General features: G+C 41.7%; 1 protein-coding gene across 1 annotated transcript in view; it reads right to left on the bottom strand.

Annotated features, from left to right (window-relative positions):
* Window positions 1–15,926, bottom strand: part of NALF1 (NALCN channel auxiliary factor 1) — a 32,926-nt gene extending 17,000 nt beyond the window's left edge. The window contains exon 1 of the mRNA XM_073894270.1: window positions 15,759–15,926. Coding sequence (XP_073750371.1) covers window positions 15,759–15,803 — 45 coding nt within the window. The 5' untranslated portion in view covers window positions 15,804–15,926. The remainder of the gene's footprint in view (window positions 1–15,758) is intronic.
* Between the last annotated feature and the right edge of the window lie 3,651 nt (window positions 15,927–19,577).

The raw sequence follows: 19,577 nt of genomic DNA, 5'->3' as shown, positions 1-19,577 counted from the left end.
TTACAAGAGTCAGCAGAGAAAGGAATAAAAAATCTCAACTCCTTCTCTTTCTTTGTTATGAACCAACCCCGCTGCGAGATGCTTCTGGGGTCCGACTGCTCTCACAGATGGGAAGAGTGTTGGAGGAACTTCACGAAGTGCATTTCAGAAATTCCGAGAAATTTGTATAAGTGTGTCATACGACTTCACATCCCAGGAGGATGTGAAAACGCTGGCTCTTTCTCATAGATGTTTCTGTGACTTCGTGCTCAGCACTAGCTAGTTCAGCAGCATTGCCCAAGAAGCCCCATGCAGAAAACTGTATGGTCCTTGTTAAGAACATGACCTATTACGCTCTGTTTCTATTTATTTTTGTTATTTTTTCTCTGTGACATGGCACGGTGGGCTCACTGATTATAAATCAGTGTCTTTGTTTAGTGTATATCCCACAGTCCTTTTTTAATTTGGAAATCCTTGGTAACTATGAGTCTGCAAAGGAAATATCTTTGCAAACAGGAAACTATATAAATAATTCTGTGGCTGTGGTGTCTCAAACCAGGAGTTGTAATTGAAGAGACAGTTTTGCTAATGCTTTGATCGGTCAATGTTTTTAGAATACGAACAACATTTCCTGCTTTTCTTTCTAAAAAGAAAACCAGACTTTCTCTGTAATCACAGAGCACATACAGAACTATCTCAACGTCTGCTTACACTCATGCATGTGCAGACAAACATTAATGGCTTCAAGGCAGGGAAACACTTCATAAGTAGACTCTGACTTCAAAAATAGGCTTTCTTTTCAATGAGCGAGGGGAAAATTATTTTCCTAATTTCATGTACCAGTTTTTGAAACATTACATGTGAAGAAAAACAGTTGTGACTTTAGTCAAAATGTCTTTACTCAAAACAAATGCCAAAACTTAAATTGGTAATGCTCTGACTCTAAAAAAAAAAAAAGCAAATATATGAGGCCAGCTTGTGGACCAGAGGAGAAAATCGGTCTCAGTACTTTAGAGTCAATATTAAATTTAACAAAAAGAATATTAACTGGAACTATTGTCCACCTTTATTTGTCTGATTTGAATTGAACTGACTTCCTGTAGTTTCAACATGTAAAGTAGGGCATTCAAAGGAAAATACAGTCATATAAGATAACAATTTTCAAAAAGGAATTACAGAAACATTGGAAGCAATCACATCGGTGGCAGGCAGGTGGGATTTGGTGGACGGAGTGTAGGTCCATTTGAAGACGATATCACTCATGGTTAGAAGGCACACTTCCATGAAAAATAAAGTTATATCTTATATTCACACATATTTTCCACTGAGTGAGATTCTGGCATGTCAGTTGCCAAAGGGAATGTCTCAGGCTGCAGCCCATTAATTGTTTATTTCCTTAGTTACAATGCCAGGTAGAGCGGCATAATCATGATTCATTTCATCCAATGACATCTTGAATTATTTCTGTTTTGCTTTCTGATTGTCGCCCTCTGGGGTTATTGGCTTACGTCCATCATTGAAAAAAAAAAACCCCAAGTTTTAACAGAATGCAAAGGAGCCTGACAATGGTTGCCAATTCGCCAAAGAATGAGTTTAAGGTGATAGAGATGAAACACCGGGAAATAATAATAACTCCTTCTTCTTCTTCTTCTTCTTCTTCTTCTTCTTCTTCTTCTTCTTCTTTTCTTCCTCTTCTTCTTCCTCCTCTTTCCCTTTGCTTTCTTCTTCTTCCCCCTCCCTTTCCCCTTCTTCTTCTTTTTGAAAAATAACAGGATTTAACACTCAGTTATAACTCTTATTTGAGAGACTGAGAATATGGGTTTGGTAGAAGACCTACTAAGCTGGGAAGATAGGAAGACTAGTAGTAATGCGTTGTGAAGTAAATGTCTCTCAGAGGCAATACAATATAAACTACTGTGTGGAGAAGGTGCGGTCCCTGGGTCCCCTCCACTTGACATCTGTGCTGTTTGATTCGTCAGCCATCCTATCCCATGTGGGTAAGACAGCATTCTTAAAAGTTCTGTTTCATGCAAGAAACAGATGCAGGAAAAGGAGAATGTGCATGGCTGATGACAGAAAGAAAGGAAGGAAAAAAGAAAAGATTATGTATTAAATTAAAAGTAGATGTTAGGAGGCAATAGAAGGAGAAATAAAAAGAACCAAAGTAAAAAAGTGCTAATATTGGTATCGAAAGAATTGAAAAGCAGTGAATTAAATCTTCTTCATGGATTTTATCTTTGCTTGGGAAATAACCTGTTTAAACCCAGGGAAATCTAGTTTTTCTGTAGCCCCTTCTCATGTCTATGCATTTGTGATAATAATACTCTCCATATTTACTTCCAAGAAAAGTTATGGAGATATAGTGAATTGTGCCCTTCCTCCTCTGTACTCAATTCATATTTTACGTGTAATAATGCCAGTCCAGCTTCTCTGTAATTTGTTCACTTCTACAAATGAACATGTGTTTCTTAGGTTAGGAACCACATCGATTAATCTATCACCAGCATCTGGCACAATGCTTGATAATAGATGTATGCAAAATGATGCCCCCCCCCACCCCAGAGATGTCCACATCTGAATCCCAGAACCTGTGAATATCTGGTTAGATGGTAAAAAGGAATTAGGGATGCAGATGGAATTAAGGTTGCTCATTAGCCGACCTTCAAATAGGGAGATTATCCAGGTAAGACTAATCTAATCACATGAGCTCTTAAAATGGAAAGAAAGAGTCTAAATCATGGGTAAGAGAGATGTGATGGGTGAACCTTCTCCACTGTTGCTGACTCTGGACATGGAGATGGGGAACCACAAACCAAGGGATGTGGGTGGCTTCTAGAAGCTGGGAGCTCTCCTAGCACACAGCCAGCACGAAAAGGGGACTTTGGTCCGACAACAGCAAGGGAATGAATTCTGCCAACAATCAGAATGATCAGGAATCCAGATCTTCTTCTCAAGCCTCTAGAAGGAACACAGCCTTCAGACATCTTGATTTTAGCCTGGTGAGATCTGTGTCCACAACTGTAAGATAACATATTTGTGTTGTTTTAAGCCTCTAAACACTATGTTAGTGACAGTTTGTTAGGGCAGCAATAGAAAATTCATGCAATGGATCCTTAGAAATTTTTGTTGAATGTGTGAAAATGCAAAAAAAAAAAAATACTTAGGAGGAAAGGACATAGGACATGCTTTTCAAGAGGTAAAATAAGGAGGAGAAAGAATATAATTTTTTAAAAGATTTATTTATTTATTTGAGAGATGGGTTGGGGGAGGCACAGAGGGAGAGGGAGAGAGAATCTTAAGCAGGCTTCATGCCCAGTGTGATCTCAGGATGCTGAGATCATGACCTGAGCCAAAACCAAGAGTCAGATACCTAACCAACTGAGCCACCCAGGCGCCCCAAGAATATGATTTTAAATACTTTTACCACATTTAAGCTTGGACATTTCTCTCTAGCATAGCAGGCATTTTACAATAAAAGCCAGAAGAGCTCATGACCTTCTGGAGTCAAGTGTGTGGTAAGAAAGTCACAGTGAAGAGAAGGTCAGCTATGGTAGTACAAAGTAAAGGCCTGGTGAAAAGGACCAGTGAGCAAGAGCAGGTGCTGTGCTGGGCAGGAAGTCAGATGCCGTGGCTTCTGTGGCTTTTCTTGTGGTTTCTCCCACTGGCTTCCGTGGAAACTTGGGAAGGCTTCCTAATTTCCCTGCTCTCAGTGTTCTTATCTGCCAGATTTAACATTGAGCTATTGTGTTGGACAAATATGAGTCAGGCAAGGCCCTGCCTGCTTCTTCACCCTGCAGACATTTCTGAGTGATCACTGGACTGGTTCCTAGTGACACTACAGTTCTCCCTCAGTCCAGGGAACTGTCCTCGGAGCCAGCGTGAGACCCACCATGGAGCTGGGTGACAGCCAGGGTCCTTTTAGCCAGAGACTTCACAATTTCACAAAAGGAGTCCCCTAGTTACATGCTCACGTTTGTTTCTGTTTGTGCTACTTGATGGAGCTCATGATTTTTCAATACATTCAATGCTTTTCCCTGATGGCAGTTTCTCCAAGCTTTCAAAAGTTATCTCTTTTTGGAAAGAATAACATCAATGAACATAGATGTAAACCATTCTTTTTGAAAGGATTAAGATTTAGAATTCAAAAGCTGTCCACAAATTTAGTACAACTGTTATATGTTATATTTCCATCCGCTACAAAAGTAGGTTAGAAGTGATTAGAACAATGACATTTCCAAATGGAAGACAACTTATCTAGAGATGGAAAGTTTATTTGGCTAGAGTTCCCCCCCCCCCATTTACAATAGACTTAATATTTTTAGAGGAGTTTTAGGTTCACAGCAATACTGAACGGAAAGTACAGAGAGTGGCTAGACTTTTCCAAAACCAAAATGCTCTAACAGCAGTTTCCTGAGAACCACAGATTTCAGATTCAGACTTTAAAATCTTCTAATTTTTGGACCATGAAAATGTGGACACAGAACACTCGACAGCCTTGCAAACTGATTGTGCTTCTAAACTCCCTCAAAAGGAGATTCACGAAATTTACTAAAATAATTTTATCTTACAATTAAAAATGATCTGTAATGGTTAATACTCTCTCTTCTTCATTATTACTCTCCCTACATAAGTATTATCCTCTAAATCCTCTCTGCTGAGCTCTCTCATTGCCTTTATAATTCCTTTTTATTGCTTCCTCTCCTCTAATCCTCCAGAACTTTTGAAGTACGCAAAATTTGTCTTCATATAAGACTTAGACATTATTCTATTCTTGAACAAACAATATTGAATGTATCTGTTTTACTCCAAAATTGCTAGTCATTGCTTGGAACTGCCATGACACAGTGCCACAGAGGGGGCCTTGAACAACAGGGATGTCTGGTCTCCTGGTTCTGGGTGCCAGGGGTCCAAGGTCAGGGTGTTGGCTGGTTGGTTTGCAGATGACTGTCTTCTCCCTGTGCCTCTTCACAGCGTCTTCTCTCTATGTGTCCAAATTTCCCTATTTTATGAGCCTGCTCTTATGGGACAGCTCTGTCCCCTAAAATTGTATGTTAAGCCCTAATTTCCAGTACCACAAAATGTGGTCATATTTGGAGATAGGCTCTTTAAAGGGGTGATTATTTTAAAATGAGGTCTTGGGGGGGGGGGCTCCTAACCTGATCTGACCGATATCCTTAGAGAAAGAGGACATTTGGACACAGAGGGAGACACCAGGAGCACATACAAAGGGAAGACAATGTGAAGACACCGCAAGAAAACGGACAAACAGGAGACCTTGGGAGAAACCAAACCTGCCAGTCCTTTGATTTTGGACTCCAGCCTCCAGGACTGTAAAGAAGTTAATTTCTGTTGTTTTAATCACCCTGTCAGTGGCATTTTGTCTTGGCAGTCCTAGCAAACTAATGCATACATTAATCAATATTGGATGAGGGCCCAGGCTAATGACCTTATTTTAACGTGATTACTTCCATAAGGACCCTACTTTCAAATAAGGTCACATTCTGAGGCACTAGGTGATTAGGACATTAACCTATGAATTTAGGGGGCCGGGGACAGAATTATGACACTCAGTTTGATGGGGGGGGTGGCATTTAAAATGTAAATCCCATAAGGTGAGATATCACAGCATTTACTAGGCTTTTGTAAAGTCTCAGTGCTCCAGGCTGTGCTGAGTAAGCAAGGTGCGGGATGATGGTCTGAACTCCATTCAGCACGAGTCTTCATAATGCATATGGCGGGGATGGAACATGAAGGAACAGATTGCTTTAAAGTGAAATGCTGACTTTCTCTTGTCTCCACAGGGGGAACATTTTGTTAAAGTGCACCAACTGTCAGTCCCCTTTTTGTGTGCATCCTCGTGATGTCACGGGCAGAGGGATACAGGCAGAAGACACCTGCACGCTCTCAGGACATTCCTCACACCACCCTGCCTTCCTGAGGCACTTCCCCACCTCGGAGGGACTCTCCTTGCTTACAACGGGGACTACCACAGACCCCCTTGGGCTGTTACCCATTAATTCATCCATTAGGTAGTTGCCTACTGAGCACTGTGTCAGGCACTTTTGTGGGCCCTGGAGACACGGTCAGAAGCAACGTTAAGTTCTGGCCCCATCCAGTTCACTGTGAGGCGGGGAGGATGGGCCGGTCCTGCATGAGGAAGTGCCCTCCAGCACAGCGGGGTTACAAGACAGGGGCACAGTCCAAACTCAGGGTGTCAGGGGCCTCCTAAGAGAATGACAGATGCAAAGGGTTAGCCAGGTGAAGGTATGGGGGAAGGCAGGCCTGGCAGGGCAAGTGGGTCACAGGGGATGAATCTAACCTGGTGCAGGAGCTTAGGGACCATCTAAGGGCATCAGGACTTTGAGAAAGGGATGATCCTTGCCCTGAATGGGCCACATGGTGAGTTTCTTCCAAACACTGACCCAGCAAGCCCACCTCCACCTCTTGGTGCAGCATTTACCCCACAGATAACATCACAAGTGTAGGAAATGATACAGCACCAAAAACAGCCCTTGCCAAACTGGATTTAATAACAGATTAGAAATTACCTAAATGCCATCGATTTGGAACTGGTTGGATAATGATACATTTCTAGCTGACAACTGTGTTGCCGGGTGGAGTGGGGAAGGACTTGGCTTCATTTCCACTCCTTAGTATCTTTTAAACATTGTGCGTGTGCACGTATTACCAATTCAAAAATAAGCAAATACAGTGTGTGTTCTAGCTGCTTTAGTCTCGGTGATCATCAGTGGGATCATAAGATTTTGCTCCTATCCATGGATGCAGTGCACATGTCTACCCGCCATCCCGGCAGACAGAGAAGGACATTGCAAGAGAAAAGACAGCTGGTGAAAAACTAGTGTGGCTTTGTGTCCAGTTCCTGAAAACTGGCCTATACCACACCGTGTGTTTGGCAAAGATGTGGACTTTATCTATTTATGTGCATGTAACATTAGACCTTGGAAGAGATCAGACTCCACATTGGCTCTGCACATTCAAAATGGGACTCTACATTTTTAAATGATCTCTGCAAGAATTCGTGATGCAGGAAGAAGTAGATACTATCTCAGGACAATTATTTCTTGTGGTTGAAATTATTTTAATTTCCTTTGCAATGTTTGTCCCCAAAGGTGGAGGAGGGACCTGGACTTTCTGGGGCTTTCCGAGTCCACATACACAAAGAAAGACTGAATCATGGCAAATGTCCCAAGTCAACCCAACAAAGCATTTTTCCCCTCTGATAATGAAATGTTCGGTAAGGAGGGAATGCTAATGAAGGGTACCCGGAACCCCACACTCACTAGAGGGCATGAGTGTCGTGGTGAGGCCAGGGTTTCCAGACTCTGTGCTTGGCTTTGGGCAGCAACAACCGGTTAATGAAGAGACAGTATGGTGCATTTGGGACTGGAAGGTAGTGCAACCAATAGGGTAATTAAGGCAATAAAACCATTGTCTTAAATAGCATCCTAGAAGTTTTATTCTCAACTGGGCTTTGTGTGTTCAAGCTTTCCTTTGGGGAGGTTAAACATTAAATTCCATCCGTTCTGTCTTTCCTAAATTGGACTCACTCCTGTTTTTGGAATTGGCTTTAAAGCTAATTTTAAAGCTGTGCTTAAAAACCGACTGTCGATTTTTAAACATATTTCCTTTTATAATTACCTGCATTACTTGTGAAATTTAGCTCTTTATATGCATATTTAAATTGTATATGTGACTTGTATGCATAAGTTAATTTTATATATATGTATATACGGCTACATGTCTGTGTATGTGTGCATGTGTACACACTTACACATTCAGATAAATCTCCTAAAGCATAAAAAGAATGTTGAAGACTGAAAATTCTTTTCTTTTTGTTTAAAGACTTTATTTATTTGAGAGAGAGCATGAGTGGGAAGGTGGGGCAGAGGGACAAACAGACTCCCCACTGAGCAGGGAGCTTGATTTGGGGCTCGATCCCAGGACCCCGGTATCATGACCTGAGCCAAGGGCAGATGCTTACAGTTGGAGCCACTTAGGCACCCCGACGAAAATTATTTTCAAAGAAAATTTAAAAATTATTTTGAACAGTGACTGCATCATAAGTATAAAAACTGTTTCTAAATTAAACTAATTTGAAGAAACTGCACATTGAAGACATGTTCTAATATTCTTTTCCTAAAGAGTAGACATTATGATTACCTGATAATCATATTATTATCAATTAACAATCACCAACTCATCTGGTAATTTCAAGCCAAACCATCAAAAAAAAAGAAAAAAACAGAGGAGTTCAAAATTGAGAAAATTTCATTCATTTTCCTTTTTAAAGTTTATCTAATGTATTATTTCTTTACAGGACACAAACACACATTTATGACCAAATACAAAGTAGAAGAAGGTCATTTAGATGGACAATATTTACACGAACATTTTAGAGACTTTGGGTCTTTGTCATGACCCTTCGCACTAACACGTGTGCATGTCTGTGTGTACGCAACCTAAAAACCGAACCTTGTTAACTGATCTGAAAAAGTTAGCCATCTCAGCACATTTTCCAGAGAAGAGAGCTTGGCAGTTCTCTTTCCTTCAACCAGAAAAAAAATGGGCTGGGCAGAGAACATTTGTAATGCTCATTTTTAATGTGATACGTGAGGTCGTGAAGGAGGGCGTGTGTGTTCAACGGCTGAAGACGTGTTACACAGGCTGTGAGCTGGGGTCGGTCTTCCCTTTCACCTCTGGACCCGCTCTCTCCAGTTGTTGTGTGGGAAGAAAGCAACAGCTTGCAGGCTAATCTCGGGATGGACTGACGGGTCATTTCCTGTCGCCCTAGTAATATAAACACTGAACTAACAGCCAGGGAATGTGGATCTAGTCTTCTTTCTGGAGTAACAGTGTTCTTTTTGGGGAGGAGGGTGTTGGGGGGGCTCTGTATAATCCTCTGTGAAGGCGAACATCAGACCGCATGACTTCTGTAATTCAGGCTGGTTCTGAAATTGACTGACTTCTATCATCCTGTAAGGTACTTGCAATGTCTAAAGCAGCTCAGTATCCAGAACAGCTCCAAGGAGGATACAGATGATTCACAGAGATGTTGAATCCAGACAAAGCAGGGACACACCTTCATTAAATAAGATTTTGCTTGTTCTGGAAGATCCTTCTTTGCCCAACCCTTCCTAACTGAAGTTTCAGACTTTGCATTCCCCCCTTGCCTTACCTCCGTACCCACCGCCACGCCAGCTCTAAGTACTTCTGCGTCTTATCAGTCCCATGCGGGTCTGGGAAACCTGCCCGAGGACGTGTATGTCATCCCCTTTCTTGCTCTAGAGAGAATCCCTGACAGTTTGATTCAACTTCCACCTAAGTCTACACTAACCAACTTGCCGTCCCGGTGCCCAGCACCGCCCCTCTGTTAGGGTTGCAGTCAGCAGTTCTGGCTGAGCAAGGGGTGGCTCTCCATCCTGGGTGGTTCAGAGAGGACTAGACATAGCTGTCAGATACAAGAAGGGTCCCTTGTGCTGTAGGTTAACGGGCGACTATGGGCGGATGTCACTTGCAGCCTCCTAGGAGGTGGCATCAGAGAGGCTGGCTTTCTGCTCAGTCCACCTTCAGGGCTCACCTACCCAATGGCAGGCCAGGAAACGGCCACAGGTGCGGCCCTTGTTGGCTCTCCGGAGCAGCAAACTCCGAGCTCACCGTAACCCAGGCTGCATGCTTCTTGGGGCTGGTTCCACGCCTGGTTCCTCGACGTTCCCTGGTCTAACCCCTTCCAGTTCTTCTCTTTGACCAGATGAGGCATACAGATGGAACACAGGGGGCACCTTGAGCTCTGTTAGAATTCCCCCAGAGTTGGTCTCGGTGAGCAGGCTTGTTAAGGGTATGATCCCTGTTATCGGCAAGGTGGGAACTAGATGATTTTATCCACAGTTCCTCCTGGGATCATTCAGGAGCCAGGTGTCTTTCTGCCCTGGTGGGAATGAGCGTCGTCTTCCTTTTGCTCTGGAGCCACAGCACTTTCCACAAGGACCATGACGGACCAGAGACGGTCCCCATTAAACTCCAGATTCTGTTAGCCACTTGGAAAGATGAGGACATGGAAACCTTCTAGAGGGCATGACTTTCCAAAATTCACAGTTACGGGTAGGATCCAGACATCCTAACTGCTCTTCAGTGCCTGTTCCCCACATTAACCTTTTGTTGGAGGCTAGCCTGAGCTGTTGGGAATATGTCGGAATGGCATCGGGAAAGACTGTCTTGAGGATGAAGACCTGAACTCAGACCTGAATATGTGAAGTTGAATAAACCTCAAAAAGTACCATGTTTTAATGGAAGAAGACGTCCCCAATACACAAAGTTGCTACATTCTACTTAAGTTTTTTTTTTTAATAACCCAATTTCGTATTTCCTTATTTTATCCTAGTCATGCCATCTCCCCTCAAATTTCTCTTTTGGCCTTATTTTTTTATATATTGATTAGAAGGTCTGTGACAATAAATGGCGCTGTAACAAAAGTGTCAGTTGGTTATTCTGTTCTCGGAACTGCCCCTCCTCCACGTTCTAGGAAACAGTGAAACATATTCACACACTGAGGAAAATACAGGAATTTAAGACAGTGCAGGTGTACAAACTAAAACCCCGGGCAGCTGGTTTTTCCACTAACATACTTCTTTTAATGAGGAAATCTTTTGTTACTAAAAAAAAAAATCTTTATCAGCTCCCAGTCATGTCAGAAGTGGATTTTGGAAATAATCTTTCCCAGTTGTGAATGCTCTCATGTGAATTATGAGACATAAGACATTAAAAAATTCCTCTCTAATTTGAACGATATGCACATCAAAGGAGTTCCTCCCCTTTCTCTCCGGAGGTCCCTCTCCTCCTCATGCCTGCAGGCGACCACCGCAGGCTGCAGTAGCGCAGAGGCGCCACCAGGGGGCGCGCGTCCTCCATCACGTCTAATCAGCCCTGTCACCATCACCAGCAACAGCACCACTGCGTTCCCCCCAGGGACAGAAACATAACCTTATTCTTGTCACAGCCCCCAAAAATGAAATGCAGAATTTACAGAGATTTCTCAAAATATGTTTTCTCTCCTTTGTCAGTAACCCCCAGCAGACCAACTTTACTTTCTTTCTACCTATAATTTATGAAAAATAGAGTAGCAAATCCTGTCGACTCTCTTTTATCTATCAATCAAATGGTAATTTTCATAATGTTTGTTACCATAGCACACACAGCCTGTGATCCTCTGTTGCTTCTGTTTTCCTCATGTTGGTTCACTGTTACAGGTAAGCAATCAGGGATTTCTCCCGGGTATTCTAGAACAAGGCGAGGGAGGGTGCAGGGGGAAACCCGCATAATTACCACAGTGATGGGTTGACATCTAGAATCTACGAACGACTCCACCGCTGCACTTTGAAGATGAAGAAACGGAGTTTCTAAAATAGCAGTGCATTATGTGAACTGAGCTCAAGAACAGAACCCACCTTGGAAAGTTTTAGCCTAACACTAAAAGACAGCTTTCACCCTGACAGCACGTCAGAAGTCTTCCCCAGTTAATTTTCCAAATATGCCTTCAGTAATGTGTCCGTTCTATTCTTTAAAAGAAATAAAACCCAAAAGCAATCTCAGGCAAAGTGTCTTTCCGTTGTCTCCTAAAACAGAATCAAAATTAAACATACACAGAGGCATTCTTCCTGTTGTCTACGTTTGTGGTTAGAACATTTGGCCATGACCTTCTGCAAAATCCTCAGTCAAAGACACTGAATAGCAGCAGATATGCATTCTTGGATATTTTGGCTTTTTTCGTAAGTGACAGGCTTACTAAGGATCATAGACACATGAAGTAGCAGGTGATCAAAACAAAAAAAAATTAAAACATTCAAATTTAGGAGATGGGTAAGTAGTGTAAACATCATAAACAATGATGCACTAAACATTGAATCTAATAACTGTCACCAAAGCTGAACCCAAGGGCTGAGATGCCCTTTTGGGGCAGACGACAGGAATCCTGAGTGTCAGTATATAGGTAATAAAAGTATCTATGAGAGGAAGAACTGAATGTCCTATAATCCCACATCCCTAAAAGGCTGGATGCAGAGGACTCTACAGAAAAGTCATCACCACACCACTGGTTTGTTACCATGGAGAAGAACCTTGAACAAAATTGATCCTCCCTCAGACAGCATCTGGCAACAAGCCATCTGCAGGAATGTGCTTACTGAATTCTTTTTTGAGGCTGATTCTAGAGGGGGTCTCTATTCTTCTGGAATTTGTGAATTGGATGTATTTCCAATAGTAGGGAAACCTCCATATTAAAATATGTGGAATTTGAAGGGCACTCCATCTATTCATTCAACTCTTGATGATAAATGATTATATACTTTCCACTATACAGAATGGAAAAATTATCAAATTAAAACAAAAAAGACGAATTACTGAAGGCAAGATTAAGACCAACCTATCGGTTAATTTCTTTTCATAGAACTGTGTTTAGTTCTATTTCAATAAGGAAAAAGTCCTACAGGTTTACAACCACTTGAGAACATACAGAGTTGCTGTGAGCCTGCCATCCCAGGGGGCCTTAGGTTATCTGCAGCCAGTTGGGAAACTAGAAAAAAAATCCTATTTCTCTACTATATTTAGTCCAATCCTGCCTGAGTACTGAAGACATTTCATTCAAAATGCATAAAGGCACCTGACATGATTCATATGCACTCCATCTAAAAGGTGACTTATTTAGACCTTCATGTCCATCTGTAAGAGATGAGGAGCCAAAAATTGTGTGACAATGTTCGAGAATAAATGTTATACTTATAAAAGTCTTCCTAGTTTCTCTAGAAGTGTGACAAGCCCCTTGGGTCCCTAGGTTTGACCAGTGGTCCCTGGGAGCTGTGCTTTGGGCTAACTTCTTCCCAGAAGGATGCTATTCTGGGGGTTGTGTTTGGAACCATCTTCAGTAATGACAAGCCAGCAGGTGACTGGCCTCAGTAGAAACATCTCTCTTGTTCAGGTCCAGCAGCACAATTCAAGGGACATCTAAGGGAGAAATGGTGGCTGCTAGTTACCAAGAGAGATAAGAATTCTTCAAGAAGGCCTGGGTCACACCGTAGAAAAGAAGCTCAATCTGAAGATTAGTATCTTTTCTGCCAAAAAAAATTTGTAGAACTTCAAAGTAAAATGCCTTCAGAATTTATTCTGCACATTTTTGAGAAGCTGAGTAGTGAAAGGAACAAGAGCTCAATGGAGAGTGGTGAATGAAGAGTTAGGTTCTGGGTACTGAGTGATGCTCTCAAAAATCTTCTAGGCTCCATGGCATTTTCTCTGAACCCAGTGACACCTCCCTTTTCCTGTCCCTTTCTTGTAACGATGTAGCCATGGCTATGAAAAAGCTGAATTTTCAAAACTCAAAGACAATTTAGACTATAAGGAGGAAGACAAATACCATATGATTTCACTTACATGTGAAATCTAAAAAAACCAACCAGCCAACCAACCAACCAACCAACCAAACAAACAAAAGCAGAAACAGACCCATAAATACAGAGAATAAACTGATAGTTGCCAGAAGGGAAGGGTGCGGAGGATGAACAAAATGGGCGAAGGAGAGTGGGGGGTACAGACTTCCATTTATGAAATGAATAAGTCACAGGAATAAGGCATAAGAATATAGTCAATGATACTGTAATATCATGGTGTTGCATGGTGATGAATGGTAGTTATTCTTGCCGGGTGAGCACAACATAATGTATAAACTTGTTGAATCACTGTGTTGTACACTTGAAACTAATGTAACACTGTGTGTCAACTCTACCCCGAAAAATTATATATATATAGATATCTATCTATCTATCTATCTATCTATCTATCTATCTATAGATAGATAGATAGATAGATGGTGGACTTTTTGCCCATGTTGTGTGGAAAGAGATTATATCCCATCTTTAGCTTTCTGATGACTTTGAAAGTGTACAAGAGGGACAAATATTCAAACCTATATCAGATCCACACACACAGATTAAAGACCAGGTACAGGAGAAGATCAAGACAATGATCTAGTCCTTCATTTGAGGTTTTGAGGTTGTTGTCTACTTTGAGAACCTGGTGAAAGCTTCTGACCTTCTCTAGGAAAAAAATCTATATGCATGTGAATGAACAAGCACACAACCTTTACATGAAATGCCACAAGTTTCTCTGAAATCCTAAAATCATGGACACCTGCTTGACCGCAGAGTCAAGAGCTGAAGACCTTATCTGGATGACCATTTATGGAAAGTTTTTTGTGAATGTCAAGTAAATTAAAAGCCCGTGTCTGATGAATTTTGGCTTAAATTCAAGGGAGATGATACTAATTTCTTTCTTTCCTTCTCTCCTCCTTCCTTTCCTTCCTCTTTCCCCTTTCTTTTTTGTCTCTTTCCCTCTTCTCTCTCTCTCACTCTTGCCGTGTCTTCCCACCAGAGAGGAGCTGGAAAAATGGCCTCAGCATTCAGTGAGTAACAAAAATGATTGGTAAATCCATTTACGTTCTACCAATCACTTTCTTATGTACAATGGCTATTGCCTTTTGATGATGTATCTTGTGCTTCTCTCTTATCCATAATCTTCATAGCAAATGTGCCTGCAGGGTATTTGCTATTACTAATTTACTAATGAGGAGCTACCTAATGGCTCAGAGAGAATGTATTTAATAGAAATGGGACAAAAGTCCACGTCTCGTAACTTTCACTTAGATGTTCTTCCCACAAAACTGGGCAGCACAGGAAATAGTCATCCAGTTCTTAAGGCAGATTCTTAAGGGACAAATTTGGTCAACTGTCTCTTGATAGTTATCACTTAGAACAGTATGGGTAATGGATAGGTATATGAATACGCGCTCTAGAACTAATTTGATAAACTCTCATGTTGAGCATCTCAATATGGCACCCTTTTAGGGGGTTTCATAAAGTCTAATGCATGAAGGAGCCTTTCATGTTTCTTGATACGTATGGTAGCATTTTATCCTTAAAACTTGAAAGCTAATCCTGCCACAACTGAAGCCATCTAGTGACAAGGACCACACAGCACTTTTTGTACTGATGTGCCGTAGAGCTACATCACCATGGCAAAGTGTCTTGTTCTCATTGTCTACTCACCATTTATTAAAAAAAATTACTTTTATTCTTTACATTTTATTCTGTGTCTAAATTATGTAATGCTTATAAATATCCAGAAACTGAATGCTGATATTGGTGTTTGGCCCAGTCTGAGACATTTGCTGAAAGAAGTAAACATTGTTAATGGGGAATATAATATAAAATTGTATCCAGCCCTTATTGTGCATCACACACACACACACACACACACACACACACACACACACGAGTAACTTAGGTAGACAGTTCTTTATGTTCTTGACACTTATTTAAGATAAAGTAACACAAAACTTCTCAGAAAAATAGCCCCATGTGAAGAAGCAGCATAATTTTACTGGCCTTGTCACGTCCTCTGTTCTTATGTAATGCAAAGATGCACACAGAATCCAACTACTCTAAGTCAGATTCAAGCATACCTCATGATTGCTAACATTTTCCCCTCAGAATTATCCTTTTGCAAAGCTAATGCTTGTGGGTCACAGGCACTCTGTAGATAATGTGATCTTTCCAGACCAAGTTCTTTCAGGGCACCTATGAGGAAAGCATGGAAAACTACCAGGCATTTCTTCAAGGTTACATCCATCCGCAGAAGGAAACAACAAAGCCAGCCAGCGTCCCCCAGGAAAGTGGAGCAGCAGGGGAGGCTGTGGGCCACACCCGCCATCACTATACCTGTACAGATGAAGCTGGAGAGTCCCCCGTAGATGACTTCATCATTGTCGGGCAATATAAACGGACACCTCGTCTGAACCTCCAAACAGTATTGCTTGCAAGGAATTGTCTTTCTGCAGTTAAACTGAGCGACTTCAAAGTACTGGGAACACAGCCAGGCTTTGTAGACAATCTGAAAAAAGAGAAGAATCAAAAATCGGGAGGGGTGACAAGAGTTCTGTCTCTAATACAGGACATGCTGTACTGGGAGAAGCATGCTTTGGTGCCAAGTGGATCATAAGGAAACTCTCATTTCCAGAAAGCTCTTTTACACAATAACAGCTGCAAGTGATAACAACGTAGCAACAGAAGTCTGCAATAGAGCAAAACATTATTGGAGTGAGCCTTTAAGAGAATGCAGACGGTAACATGGCTTTTGAGTCGATGTAGCTCCTTTGAAGAACAACGGAGCTCGTCAGAACCTGAAGTTTCAAAATCCAATGATACAGAAAGTTAAAAAAGAAAAAAACAAAACATAATCAACTCTGTGGTCCCCTGTAGTCATTGACATTGACTGCAGTGTGGGAGGGGAGTCCGTTCTGAGCAGAAGTCCGTCTAGCTATGCTTCCAGTGGACACTAGATGGCGCTGAGTCCTCTACCACCAGGACGAGCGGGCGGTGCAGACCGCCGGCCAGCGAGACCTTCAGCTCCAGGCGCCCCGAGCAAGAAGCAGTGGGCACTGCATTTAGGACTCATATCCAGTGCATTAAAAACCTCATCGTCCCAAAGCCCAGAAACACCCAACCTTGGTCAGACCTAACATGCGCTGGTGTGTTTCAGAGTCCGGGAAGGAAACCCCATCAAAACCACAACCTGGACCTTTGAGAAGTACTGCACGATCCACATGAACATGTGTTAAGTGTTCAGTTAACTTGATAAAATGTGAAACGATTATGGCTTCATTTATCTCTTTGTTTTTGATAGCTATTTAGGAAAATACATATTGAAAAAACACCTTTTTCTATTATAAGGAAACAAGCTGCACCTAAATCCAAATAAAGAGAAAAGCACCCATCTACAGTATAAATCACTATGATTCAGGTAGTTTCCAGATCCTAGGCATGGAGGGTTGCTGTTTGTCTGTTTCTGGGATTAATAATATTCAGGGAAGATTTTGTCAACTCTGTCTTACTGTGAAACGTGAATGTTTTACAGTTAAACGTCGCTAAGAGCTCATGAACCCTTGCCAGTAAGAGCAAGAACAGTACCTAGGATTTATCAACTTCATACCCTGTTCTAAGCATGGTTTGTACTTTTTCCCCAGGTAATTCTTAGCACACACCTAGAAGGTAACTATGAGTCATGATTTGCGTGCAAATAATAATTAGTAATGGAAGTAAATTAAAAATCCAGAATTCAAACCCACTTCCTATCAAATTCCAAATCCTGCATCTTCAAAATTATGCTATGTTTAATTGAAAATGCCTTTTAAGAAAAACTTACAAAATCACAAGGGAGTTGGCGAAATCAATCTGACATCAGCACCAAACTGACGTGCCTGGCCGATGTCCGTTTGGTGTTGAGTTTTTATTCATAACTTTGCATTAGTTTGATCAAAATGAAACTTTATTCTTTGATCAAAGATGCCTTCGTGGGGGTAAAATGGGATGCGTGTGAAATTCAGATATAAGTTTAGACAGCTAAGAGTAATTTACTTGCTGTCATCAGTTATTTATTTATTTATTTATTTATTTATTTATTTATTTATTTATTTTAAGTGGGCTCCACGCTCCCAATGGGGGGCCTGAACTCACAACCCTGAGATCAAGACCTGAGCTGCGATCAAGTGTCGGATGCCCAACCAACTGAACCACCCAGGCTGCCCCCATCAGCAATTTTTTATAAGGGTTTATAATTCCTTAAAACTTGATAGGAAAATATACAAATAATTTGTACTCCCACAGGTCTTTTGAACAGGTCTTCACATAAAAGCATACGTTAGAAAAAAAATGCAACAGCTGAGGGAACCCCTGATTTCTTAAATTTCAATGTGGAAACTACGGGTGTGTGAATGTGGGCCACAGAGACAGAGGTGGCGGGTGGGGGCAGATCTGCCATGCTGTCAGAAAGAGGTTGGAAGGATGAGTTTCAGAAGAAAGGAGAGTGAATGGTTTTCCAAACATACTTCGGGGCAGTTGCGGATTGCTTTTCAAACTGTCATTGGTACTTATGCAATCTGACATAAGATATCATCTGATAAAGGACATTTATGACATAAACCAAGTCGTAATCTAGGGATGGCAGTTTCTGTCTTGTGATTCCTGGTTCTAATTTCCTTTTCTCAGCATTAGGGGAGGTTGAGTATATATACAGTACTAACAGTAAAGTGCCATTATAAGGAATGCTCACATTCTGCATACTTCTGGGTGGGTTGTAAAAAGTAGAGTTCTCTCTTTGCCCTCAGGGAATGCTGCTACGTAATTCCAGAAAGCTGCAGGTATTTTTATGGGCCAGACTGTGCTCTCCGTTCTGCCTCCTACTTTGCTTTTACACCATTTTTCAAATTCAAGTGGTTTCTGAACAGCAAGTCCCATCCTGGCCCTGGTGGACATCATCTTGGGCAGGACACTGTCCCCTCTCAGAGACAACGGGGTATCGCATACCGGAGTCTGCCGGGAAATATACACATTCCCTTTGCAGTCGGCCTCCTTGGCATCACCCAACTGGAATGGATCCATTTTTATCCTGGTTCCTTAAATGCTACTTCAACTATATTTCCTTTGCAGATTTTTACGTAAAGGCCTAGTAAGTAACGAAAGTGGTTTTTATAAATATCAGGTAGTAGTTACGGACAAAAGTGCTCAGGACTCTGGACCTTCCACAGGGTGATAACCACCTCTCTGGCCAGGTTTCAACGCATCATCAGTTCTTATGCATGAACTCTGGGACTTTCGAAATGTAATGGAAGATTCCTCCTCTGAGCCTTAAACATCTTCTAAAATTTTAGTGCTGGGGTTGCGAAAGTACGAAAGGATTTTCAAACTAAAGCCCATGATGAAAAGTAAATATAGTCATCTCTTTTCACAAAAATTCTGTATTGTGAGGAAGGTTGGGAGTCTTTTCTTAGGATGGCCTCGACTTCTCCTCCAGAGAGAAGAATTAGGTAATTGCTTTTCTAGGTGTCCTAAATGGTTTAAATGATTATACGATGCTGAACAATAATTTGGGGAAAAAACAACAGGCGTTCCATTAAAAGTTATTTTAGGGACTCCAAAGCCCACCGCCATCCCCCCAGTGTGGAAAATGTATGTAAATGAGTCAGCATAAAGGAACAGTTTCTTAAGAAGTATGTTTAGAGTTTCATTCTGGGCTCAGGCGAGGGGACGGGGTAAGGAGACAAACTCCTGGCTGAACGACATCCACCCACACCCCTCCTCGAGGGCAAGGGACACTTCTGTGTCTGGAGAGCAATATTTGCCAGGGAATCATGCTCAGGAAGGACATCTCAAATGATCCCATACAGCTCACAGGGAACATTCTCAAGTCATAGTCTACCAAAGCAACAGACTAAGTGATAAACACGGCCTAAAGTTTCCCCCTAAGGTCAGGAACATGGCAGGGATGCCCACTATCACCACTGCTATGCAACATAGTATTAGAAGTCCTAGCCACAGCAATCAGACAACAAAAAGAAAAGGCATCCGAATCGGCAAAGAAGAAGTCAAACTCTCACTCTTTGCAGATGATATGATACTGTATGTGGAAAACCCAAAAGACTCCACCCCAAAACTGCTAGAACTCACACAGGAATTCAGTAAAGTGGCAGGATATAAAATCAA

The sequence above is a fragment of the Callorhinus ursinus genome, unplaced genomic scaffold, assembly GCF_003265705.2.
Source record: "Callorhinus ursinus isolate GAN/ISIS: 27379988/994484 unplaced genomic scaffold, GSC_fseal_2.0 scaffold7, whole genome shotgun sequence".
Taxonomy (NCBI): Eukaryota; Metazoa; Chordata; class Mammalia; order Carnivora; family Otariidae; genus Callorhinus; species Callorhinus ursinus.
This window is presented reverse-complemented; position numbering and strand designations above follow the sequence as displayed.